This window comes from Cynocephalus volans, chromosome 12 (genome assembly GCF_027409185.1).
Source record: "Cynocephalus volans isolate mCynVol1 chromosome 12, mCynVol1.pri, whole genome shotgun sequence".
Classification (NCBI taxonomy): Eukaryota; Metazoa; Chordata; class Mammalia; order Dermoptera; family Cynocephalidae; genus Cynocephalus; species Cynocephalus volans.
In genome coordinates, this window is record NC_084471.1 from 103572810 (window position 1) to 103585328 (window position 12519).

Genomic DNA, 12519 nt, shown 5'->3' on the forward strand with positions numbered 1-12519 from the left:
AAAAACAAAACAAAGCAAAAAAACCCAGTCTGAAATAGTAATGGATGAAACTTCCCGAATTTGGTGGAACAATTCTCTTCAAAATTTTCCTGGAGATTCCTATTACATAGCATGCAATACACAAAAATAAATTTCATGTATAGGTAGGCTTAAATGTGAAAAGAGAGTAATAAAAAAATGAAGCAAGAATTAAGCAATGAATGAATGAATAAAAAATAAAAGAAACTAAAGGCATCAAAATAGGAAAGGAAGAAGTATACTCATTCTTGGGGTCCATTTTTCTTTATGTAGAAAACCTAAGCAATTCTTACAGAATGAATTTAGAAAAATCAACTGTGTGTCTGTATGTTAATAGCAAGCAAACCAAAAATGAAATCAGAAAAATATCCACTAACATTAGTAGAAAAATGCATAAAATATTTAGAAATAAATTTAACAAAATAAGACTTGACTGTAAGAAATTAAAGCTATCAATTATTGCAGTGAGAAATTAGAGAGGATCTATACAAATGAATAGGTGTACCCGGTTAATGGATTGGAAATTACACTACTAGGAATTTTATGTTGATATGAAATTTTACTCTAATGTTTATAGTAGATTTCTTCATAGCAGTCGAAAATCACAAACCACCAAAATGACTTGCAACAGGAGATTGGATAAATAAAGTGTACAAAGTTCATACAATGGAATATTACTCAGCAATAAAAAAAAGAACAAACTAATAATTCATGCAGCAATGTGAATGATTCTCAAAACATTATTCTGATTGGAAAAATCCACACAAAAAGAACATATGGTACATTATTTCAATTTTATGAAATTCTATAAAGCAAATCTCATACATAGGGATTTAAAGCTGATTAGCAGTTTCTTGAAGTTGCACATCAAAGGGAAGGACTTCTTGAATAGAAAACAAGAAATTTCGAGGGTTATAGAAATATTCTATATTTTGATTGAGATAGTAATTGCCCCGGAATATGAACTCATTAAATTATACATTTAAATTATTAGAGTTTATTGTATTCTATTTGATCCACAATAACCTATATTTGAAAAGAGAATTATTTTCTAAAATATAACACTTTAATATATTGAGCACTAATGTATTAATTAATATAACTTCTGAATAACATTCTTCACGAAAAGACTTTTAGGACCAAAAAACTAACATTAACTACTGTAGGCTACGTGAGTTTTAAAGATTTCTACTAAATTTTTCTATATGGCAAATTTAACTGCAATACTATAAATATTCCCAATATCAATAATATTAAATTTAATATCAGTTTTTACTGCTCATAGGAACTATTAGGCCTTACTTTGGAGACCTATCTAATAAATGATATAGGGCCAGTATCCAGAAATATGTGCTTTTAAACATAGTATTATATAGAATTCAAGGGGTTAATAGACCTACAAAAGATAGAGGACCTCATTTGGACTTTATGTAATTATTTGCTTTTGATGTTTGTTTTGTTTTGTCTTGTTTTAGTTCTTATTGACAGAATGCCTTCAAATACAGACTTTTATAAAGTCTTTTCAGATACTTTTTTTTTTTTTCTTAATCTACAATTTCCTAAGAGAAAAGAGAATATGGCCTAAGAAACTCAATCTATTTATTTCTTCTTTATATACTGACTGGGAATAAATTATATTTTTAAAAAACCAACCACAGCATAGAATATATCAGGTACTTAGAATGGTCTAGGCCTTCTAAGATAATGGATCTTCTGTATTAATTCAATCTTAGAATATCACCCAGTCTCCAACACTACCACCTGCCCCATTGACTCTTAATTTAGTACATTAAGAAATTAGCATATAAGAAGAAAAAAAAATAATTGTTTTTAGTATAAAGAATGAAGTTCAATTTTTATTTAGATACATATATATGTATGAGAACAGTATGTGACATTGCTACCAAAATCCATCATAATACAGTTTAAGCTGAAGCCAAAAGTCACAAAATTGTCCATCAACAGACACATGTTAGCCTAGAGGAATAAACATTCAGGAGACGAGTAATCGGGTTATTTCAAGGAATCCTTTTAAGAAGTGCAGTAGTGGTACCTTATCCACAAAGGATACGTCCCCAACTCCCAATGGATGCCCGAAGCCCCTGATAGTACTTAACCCTTCATATGCTGTGTTTGTTCCTATATACGCATCCATACGATGACGTGTAATTTATAAATTAGGCACAGTGAAAGATTAACCACAGTAACTAATAACAAAATTAAGTAATCATAACCATGTATTGCTATAAAAGTCACGTGAATGAGGTCTCTCTCTCTCAATATCTTATGTCACTGTACTTATGCTTCACGTGATGCTGTGAGATGATACAACGTCTAGGCAAGGAGACCAAGTGACAGTGGGAAAGTGTGAGACTCCATCATACTCAGAATGGCATACAATTTAAAATGTAGGAATTGTTTATTCCTCAAACTTTCCATTTATTATTTTTGAACTGTAATTAATGGTGGGTAACTAAAACCATGAAAAGTGAAACCGTACACAAGGGGGGACTACTGTAGTTTTAATTTTCTTTGATGATATTCTTCCGATACAGGGAAGTAAAGGAATAAAAATGGTTTGATGCTTTGTCTTTGTTTTTTTCTGACAACTAAGCCAATTACTATGTTCTGAAAAGCATGATAAACTTCCCTTATTAAATTTTTAAGTAGTCATCACTATTAATTCTATTGCCTTTTTTACAGAGGTCACAGGTTCTATTTTTCCCCTTTGCCCCACACTTGCTTCTATTCTTTGTAACATTTAGGAAATTAAATGCCTTAGGGGAATCATCAAGTTCTTGAGAGTTTCTTAAATCCCTCAAGAAACACAGAGAAACTTTTAATATTATATGTATTATAGCTTTTAATCAGAAGATTAGCTCTAGGGATTTTATTCCCATTTGAATTAAGGTAAACGTTAAGTGAACTATTTATCTAAACCTATCTCCCGACATGACTGTTTTCTGACTATCTTGCTCTTGCTTTAACGCTGGGAAGGCTGTGCCTTTGATTCTCCTACTCCTACATTAGGATAAGTTTGAATTCCAATCATGCCACCTATAACTACTATCATTTAGTTAATTTATGTATCATTGTAAATGTCAGACAAATTTAACTGCTCAGTTTTTGCATTTGTTTTTTGTTTTGTTTTTCTATTTTTTAGAAGGATGATAGGGAAATAAAGCATGGGAAGGAGTGGTCATGAGGTTTCAAAATGAGCTGAGGTGTTGAATATTTATCCTTACACTGGTAAGTTAAACTTACATATTTGAATATCTAATATACATACGTTTTACAAATCAGATAAACATTTTAAAAATTAATGAGAAGAAGAAGAAAAGATGTTCAAATTTTAATCTGAAGAACAATTAAAATTATAGGGGCAGGAAGAATCTGTAATTTGGCCACATGTTCAGCACCCGACACTGTTATCTGCACTTCCATTTGATTTTCTACATTAACATTAAAATTGTTGTGCGACTTCTACTGGAGTAATAGTAATTTTTAAAAAATCAGTGTTTTAATTTAATGGAATATTCTTTCCTAAAGGAAGAATTTAAATTTAAATCACAACTACAAAAATAAATAAAAGTAATAAATAAATAAATAAATAAATAAATAAATAAATAAATAAATAAATAAATAAATAAATAAATAAATAAATAAGAATAAATCACAACTACATTTCCCATGGAAATTATTCACCTATCCCTGTAGATACCCTAGGTGGAACAGCCATCTCATTACTTATTATTTCAGTAGTGTCACAATTTTCTTTTTCTGAATTTTACCTCCTCTACGGGGAATATTGTCTTCCAAGTGAAAGGATGATGAAAAACATCATTCTTCATTCTGTAGATGTAATGTTACCAGTATCCTGATCCATTTAAAATATGTATTAATATTTTCAGCTGGCCAAGAGGTACCAACAGTGGATTTACTCCACCGCACCCCTATGAAAGATACACCTTTGCCAAGATAAACCTTATATCCTCTCCACGCAGGGAAATGCTGAACAAGGCTACTCGGTCAGCTCTGATCTCGCATATGCTTGTAGACAGGACCTAAGCTGGATCTGGCCTTGTCAAGGAGACTGGTGCCTTGTGTTCATCACTTTTTCAGAGTTCTGCTATTTATGTTTCTAAAATTTAAAAAAAAGAGTTGATTACAAAAACAAAGGTAACACAATGTTTTAAGGAACTGGAATCTAGGTGAGAAAATTAAGATACCTTTTCACGAATCATTGCAGAAGTGTGAGTGAGAGAAAAATGACAGTGCAATTTAAGAATTGTGTAAGGAAGTAGGTTAAAAATGTTGCTTATCCAGTAGGACAATGGGTGAGCAATGGTTTGTGATATGGTTTCGATTTAGGAAGAATGAGCTTCTTTCTCATTTGATTCCAAAAGATGATACATAGCACTCCAGGTAAGAGTCTGGACCAAGCCAGATAAAAGAACAAACATCAAGCCCTAAAATACTCTACAAATTTGGATTTTATATTTGTTTATGTCTTATATAAATGTGAAAAGATAGTTGCATTTTCCAGGACGAAGGTAGTACTGATCAACACATAGATATGCACTAGTTAAGTGAAGAAGACATTGCATTTTCTAAGAACTGTATTGAAATATGAACAGAAAGGAGATATTGCACAGAAGTACCTGTATGTTTTAAAAGTTTACTTTATTTTGTGAGTTTACTTTGCTTTTTTCTCAGAAAAAGTAAAAGGACTTCTGTTTCCGGAGTCTCAGTAAGGCATTTCTGTTGAATATCAAAGGCCAACTGTAAGTTGCTGTTCACGGTGTTTTATATTCCAGCTCACAGAGCCCTCTCCTCCCGTTCCTCTTCTCAGAAGCCAGTGCCTCTGGCTATTTTCTAGGGATGACTACAGAGGTTTTGGGTGCTAGGTCCTTGCCTTTTGTCACATATGTCTTAAAAAAATGTGGAGGAACTAAACATGAAGTCGTAAGTGGAAAATCTTAGGTTTAAATGCCACTGTATAGTTTATTTTTGTATCTTCATATACTTAACATTAGCTACTCTTGAATCTGAGTGATAAGTGGAAAAGAGAGCTTCAATGGGACCATAGATTAAATTTGCAACTTCATTTTTTATTTTCTTATAAGCTAGACTTTTATTTTATTTACACATCTTTAGAATGAAATTCACTTTAGATTTTGGTCACATTAAGAACAGCATTTTAAATGCATCTTGAAACTAAGACCTGACATTTTTTTTTTTTCACTCATGCATTTTATTTTATTGTTTTTTGTTTGTTTGTTTGTTTGTTTTAAGGAATAGGCAAATAAACAGTATTTGAAGAGACTAAAGACTTTTTATTTAAAATTTTCTAATTTTATAGGTAAGGTAACCAGAGAAGAGAAGTCACTAACTCAAGTCACACAGCTAGAGATTCCAGATAGTCTTAACATTGCAGCATCATGACTCTCAATTTATTCCAATCTCTTTATTAACAGGTACAAAGAAACACTAACACATGGATGATGCTAATTTTACACTGGTTACACAGTTTATCCTTTTGGGATTGACAGATCGTGCTGAATTGAAGGTGGTCCTCTTCACGTTGTTCCTGCTGATATATTCCATTTCCTTGGTGGGGAATCTAGGAATGCTCTTTCTAATCCAAGTAACTCCCAAACTTCACACACCCATGTATTATTTCCTTAGCTGCTTGTCATTTGTTGATGCCTGCTATTCATCAGTTTTTGCACCCAAAATGCTGCTGAACTTCTTTGTTGAGCAGGAGACAATCTCATCCTCTGCATGCATTGCTCAGTATTTTTTATTCGTGTCACTCCTTACCACTGAAGGCTTCTTACTGGCGGCAATGGCTTATGACCGTTATATGGCTATCGTGAACCCTTTACTTTACGCAGTGGCTATGACTAAGATCGTTTGTGCTGTTCTGGTCACTGGCTCATGTGTAGGAGGTTTAATCAACTCACTGACACACACAATTGGCTTGGTGAAACTGTCTTTCTGTGGGCCAAATGTCATCAGTCACTTCTTCTGTGACCTCCCTCCCCTGTTGCAGCTGTCATGTTCTGACACATCCATGAATGAATTGTTGCTTTTAATCTTCTCTGGCATTATCGCCATGATCACTTTCTTGACTGTGATGGTCTCCTACGTCTTCATTGTTGCTGCCATCCTGAGGATTCGCTCAGCTGCAGGTAGACACAAAGCCTTTTCCACTTGTGCCTCACATCTAACAGCTGTGACCTTATTCTATGGCTCAATAAGCTTTAGTTACATTCAACCAAGCTCCCAATATTCCTTAGAACAAGAAAAGGTGGTATCTGTATTTTACACCCTGGTGATTCCTATGTTAAATCCATTGATTTACAGCCTAAGAAACAAGGAAGTGAAGTACGCTGTAAAAAGGGCCATAGAAATGAAATATTATCCTTGTTAATTTTATATCATATGTTACCAAAAATAAGATACAAACACCAGTGGATTGTTTAATGATATCTGTAAAGATTTAGGAAATTTTCAATCCCACAGGAACCTCAGAGTTTATTTATTTGGAGCTCTGTGTTTTACAGCCAAAGAAAGAAGCCGAGAAGAATAACATGCCATAGGACACATGGCTGGTTATTATGTTAACTAATCTAAAAACCAGACTAAGATTTAAGGTCGTTATCTCTAGATTATTAATGATAATTTAATTTCTTTATATGAGTAAAAATGAATATAAACATATATGAAGGTACTTCATAAAGTTTGTGGAGAAATAGAGTTCAGAGATAATACAAATCTATCCATGAACTTTCTGAAGTACCCTTGTCGATACATAGACACTCAAACACACAAGCAAATAGAGAGAGACAAACCTGAAATCCATAAGTAATGCAGTATCTACTAGCTTGGTCTCGTTATTGAGCACGGAAATAAGTCAAAGATGTTAGTGAGCACGGAAATAACTAAAACAGGTTCAAGGCAAAAAGTACTGGTACGTGGCATTGTCTAGAAAATGGACAGATACATGTTTCAGGAATTAGTCTGGATTCCTTATGGCCATTTGTTCTTCAAAATAAATGTGCACACTCAAAAATACTTACAGAAAACATGGCTCTAGATTACTTTTCCGTGCAGAGGATTACTCTAAACCTTTTCCCCATTTCTGGCCTCCGTTTCCACTACTATATATAAAATCAAATAAGACAGAATACCACTATATTTATTACCACTCCACATAGAAGGTCATTAATCCTAAGAGAAAGCTTGCTCTGAAGAATTTCTAAACTTGAAGAATTACTTAGGAATCATTAGGAAGTCATTAGCAATCAGATTTGCCCCCACCCTTAACTTCAGGATATTTCAGATTTCTTTTTAGACATTACACAAAAAATTCTTTGAAGGGGTATTCAAGGTAAGGAAAACTTATGATACGTAGTCCAGGTAGGGGAAATCTGGGAAGCCAGTCGTTTTTCCTTTCAATTCAAATTATATATACAAGTCCATCATCATAAAATCAAGCCCACAAATACTAATTGATTCATAATTTCTTCTCAAATTTCTGTGAATCCATCTGGGATAAAATATTTAGAAAAGAAAAACAGTATTCTAGAGAGCATTTTCATTTACAAATAAAATGATATTAAATTATTGGAGTCTAATTAAATATTGAAATAACTAGAGGCAAATGGGTTTAGCAGCACTATGCAACACCTGAAGACTCACGAATATTAATTCATAATTTTACATGGTAGGCTAGGTTAAACTTTTATTTTTTTCTTCTTAGTGACAGCCACGATTATATAAGTGAATATAACCAGCATCTGTACAAATGAAAGTAAAGGTAGCATATTAAAATGCGTATTATATTAGACATTAGGGCAAACAAACTGATATGAAAGTTTAATTTCCAGGGTGAAATAATAACAATAGGAATAAAAATAACATCAACATATAATGCTTCTGTAGCTCTTCATGATTCTTCCAGACCATCTTATATATTATTTATAATCAGGTGCCAAAAGGTGAAATACATGTAGCATTCATATATATGAGACATTTATTTGTATGAAATTTTAAGTGTTTAGAAAGAAATAAAAATAATAATAATGATAATGATAATAATAATAATAAAACCTAATTTTATAAAGAATTCCACAGTTTTTTTTTTTTGATTTACATCTAGTATATTTTACATATATAATGAAGAGTATAGAGAAAGTAGATAAAGGTGAAAGTGTATAAATTCACTTTAATGTATAAGAAAGCACAATTCTTAATAATATGTATACATGGTATGTTATGATATTCATTAACATATATTTATGTGTCATAACTAAAAACAATTCCAGTGGCTCCAAAATTAGCTATTTTACACAAAGGTCATGACTGATAAATATGACTATCATACTATTTCATATGATATAAAATTTTATTTTATTTTATTTTATTTTTATTTATTTATTTATTTATTTTTATTTATTTTTTTTTTATTTTATTTTGTCGATATACATTGTAGCTGATTAATGCTCCCCATCACCAAAACTTCCCTCCCTTCTCCCTCCCCCCTCCCCGCCAACAATGTCCTTTCTGTTTGTTTGTTGTATCAACTTCAAATAATTGTGGTTGTTATATCTTCTTCCCCCCCCCGTTTGTGTGTGTGTGTGTGTATGTGTGTGTGTGAATTTATATATTAATTTTTAGCTCCCTCCAATAAGTGAGAACATGTGGTATTTCTCTTTCTGTGCCTGACTTGTTTCACTTAATATAATTCTCTCAAGGTCCATCCATGTTGTTGCAAATGGCAGTATTTCATTCGTTTTTATAGCTGAGTAGTATTCCATTGTGTAGATGTACCACATTTTCCGTATCCACTCATCTGATGATGGGCATTTGGGCTGGTTCCAACTCTTGGCTATTGTAAAGAGTGCTGCGATGAACATTGGGGAACAGGTATACCTTCGACTTGATGATTTCCATTCCTCTGGGTATATTCCCAACAGTGGGATGGCTGGGTTGTATGGTAGATCTATTTGCAATTGTTTAAGGAACCTCCATACCATTTTCCATAGAGGCTGCACCATTTTGCAGTCCCACCAACAATGTATGAGAGTTCCTTTTTCTCTGCAGCCTCGCCAGCATTTATCGTTCATAGTCTTTTGGATTTTAGCCATCCTAACTGGGGTTAGATGGTATCTCAATGTGGTTTTGATTTGCATTTCCCGGATGCTGAGTGATGTTGAGCATTTTTTCATATGTCTGTTGGCCATTTGGATATCTTCCTTAGAGAAATGCCTACTTAGCTCTTTTGCCCATTTTTTAATTGGGTTGCTTGTTTTCTTCTTGTAAAGTTGTTTGAGTTCCTTATATATTCTGGATATTAATCCTTTGTCAGATGTATATTTTGCAAATATTTTCTCCCACTCTGTTGGTTGTCTTTTAACTCTTTTAATTGTTTCTTTTGCTGTGCAGAAGCTTTTCAGTTTGATATAATCCCATTTGTTTATTTTTCCTTTGGTTGCCCGTGCTTTTGGGGTCGTATTCATGAAGTCTGTGCCCAGTCCTATTTCCTGAAGTGTTTCCCCTATGTTTTCTTTAAGAAGTTTTATTGTCTCAGAGTGTATATTTAAATCCTTAATCCATTTTGAGTTGATTTTAGTATACGGTGAGAGGTATGGATCTAGTTTCATTCTCCTGCATATCGATATCCAGTTATCCCAGCACCACTTGCTGAAGAGGCAGTCCCTTCCCCAGTGAATAGGCTTGGTGCCTTTGTCAAAGATCAGATGGCAGTAAGTGTGTGGGTTGATTTCTGGATTCTCTATTCTATTCCATTGGTCAGTGTGTCTGTTTTTATGCCAGTACCATACTGTTTTGGTTATTATAGCTTTGTAGTATAGCTTAAAGTCAGGTAGTGTTATGCCTCCAGCTTTATTTTTTTGGCTGAGCATTGCTTTGGCTATTCGTGGTCTTTTATTGTTCCATATAAATGTCTGAATAGTTTTTTCCATTTCTGAGAAAAATGTCTTTGGAATTTTGATGGGGATTGCATTGAATTTGTATATCACTTTGGGTAGTATGGACATTTTCACTATGTTGATTCTTCCAATCCAAGAGCATGGAATATCTTTCCATCTTCTTGTATCCTCTCTAATTTCTCTCAGCAGTGGTTTGTAGTTCTCATTATAGAGATTTTTCACCTCCTTGGTTAACTCAATTCCTAAGTATTTTATTTTTTTGGTGGCTATTGTAAATGGGCAGGCTTTCTTGATTTCTCCTTCTGCATGTTCACTATTGGAGAAAAGAAATGCTACTGATTTTTGTGTGTTGATTTTGTATCCTGCTATTGTGCTGAAATCATTTATCAATTCCAACAGTTTTTTTGTAGAGGTTTTAGGCTGTTCGATATATAGGATCATGTCATCTGCAAACAGGGACAGTTTGACTTCATCTTTTCCAATCTGGATGCCCTTTATTTCCTTCTCTTCTCTGATTGCTCTGGCTAGTACTTCCAACACTATGTTGAATAGGAGTGGTGAGAGCGGGCATCCTTGTCTAGTGCCTGTTCTTAAAGGAAAAGCTTTCAGCTTTTCCCCATTCAGGATGATATTGGCAGTGGGTTTGTCATATATGGCTTTAATTATGTTGAGATACTTTCCCTCTATACCTAACTTATAGAGGGTCTTTGTCATGAGTGAGTGCTGAACTTTATCAAATGCTTTTTCAGCATCTATAGAGATGATCATATGGTCCTTGTGTTTGAGTTTATTAATATGGTGTATCACATTTATTGATTTGCGTATGTTGAACCAACCTTGCATCCCTGGGATGAATCCCACTTGATCGTGATGAATAATTTTTCGTATGTGTTGCTGTATTCTGTTTGCTAGTATTTTAGTAAGGATTTTTGCATCTATATTCATCAAGGATATCGGCCTGTAGTTTTCTTTTTTGGTTATATCTTTACCTGGTTTTGGTATCAGGATGATGTTTGCTTCATAGAATGAGTTTGGGAGATTTGCGTCCGTTTCAATCTTTTGGAATAGTTTGTAAAGAATCGGTGTCAATTCCTCTTTGAATGTTTGGTAAAATTCTGCTGTGAATCCATCTGGTCCTGGGCTTTTCTTTGTTGGGAGCCTTCTGATAACAGCTTCAATCTCCTTTATTGTTATTGGTCTGTTCAAATTTTCTACGTCTTCACGGTTCAGTTTTGGGAGCTTGTGTGTGTCCAGAAATTTATCCATTATCTCCAGATTTTCAAATTTGTTGGCGTATAGTTGTTTATAGTAGTCTCGAATGATTCCTTGTATTTCAGATGAATCAGTTGTAATATCGCCTTTTTCATTTCTAATTTTTGTTATTTGAGTCTTCTCTCTTCTTTTTTTTGTTAGCCATGCTAATGGTTTGTCAATTTTATTTATCTTTTCAAAAAACCAACTTTTTGATTCGTTGATCTTTTGAATTGTTTTTGGTTTTCAATTTCATTCAGTTCTGCTCTGATCTTAATGATTTCTTTCCGTCTGCTAACTTTAGGATTGGATTGTTCTTGTTTTTCTAGTTCTTTAAGGTGAAGTGTTAGGTTGTTCACTTGCCATCTTTCCATTCTTCTGAAGTGAGCATTTAATGCAATAAATTTTCCCCTCAATACTGCTTTTGCAGTATCCCGTTTTGGTATGATGTATCATTGATTTCATTAGTTTCAATAAACTTTTTGATTTCCTGCTTGATTTCTTCTTGGACCCATATGTCATTAAGTAGAATGCTGTTTAATTTCCATGTGTTTGTATAGTTTCCAGAGTTTTGTTTGTTATTAATTTCTAGTTTTAATCCATTGTGGTCTGAGAAGATACATGGGATAATTCCAATTTTTTTGAATTTATTGAGACTTGATTTGTGACCTAATATGTGATCTATCCTGGAGAATGATCCATGTGCTGATGAGAAGAATGAATATTCTGAGGTTGCTGGGTGGAATGTTCTGTAGATATCTGCCAATTCCAATTGGTCTAGAGTCTTGTTTAGATCTTGTGTTTCTCTACTGATTCTTTGCCTAGATGATCTGTCTAATATTGACAGTGGAGTGTTCAGGTCCCCTGCTATTATGGTATTAGTGTGTATTTCCTTCTTTAGGTCTAATAGAGTTTGTTTTATAAATCTGGCTGCTCCAACATTGGGTGCGTACATATTTATGATTGTTATGTCTTCTTGATGGATCAGTCCTTTTATCATTAAGTAGTGTCCCTCATTGTCTCTTTTTATGGTTTTTAGTTTAAAGTCTATTTTGTCAGATATAAGAATAGCTACTCCAGCTCGTTTTTCTTTTCTGTTTGCATGGTAAATCTTTTTCCATCCTTTCACTCTTAGTCTGTGTGAATCTTTATGGGTGAGGTGGGTCTCCTGTAGGCAGCATATAGTTGGGTCCTGCTTTTTGATCCAGTCAGCCAGTCTGTGTCTTTTAATTGGGGAATTTAAGCCTTTAACATTAAGAGTTGTTATTGAAAGGTGTTGATTTATTCATAG

At 33.5% G+C, this 12519-nt stretch overlaps 1 protein-coding gene across 1 annotated transcript; it reads left to right on the forward strand.

Moving 5' to 3' along the window:
- Window positions 1-5443: 5443 nt before the first annotated feature.
- Window positions 5444-6454, forward strand: LOC134361159 (olfactory receptor 5J3-like). The gene has a single exon (XM_063076126.1). The coding sequence runs from the start codon at window positions 5516-5518 to the stop codon at window positions 6452-6454; it is 939 nt and encodes a 312-aa protein (XP_062932196.1). The 5' UTR covers window positions 5444-5515.
- The last annotated feature ends 6065 nt before the right edge of the window (window positions 6455-12519 follow it).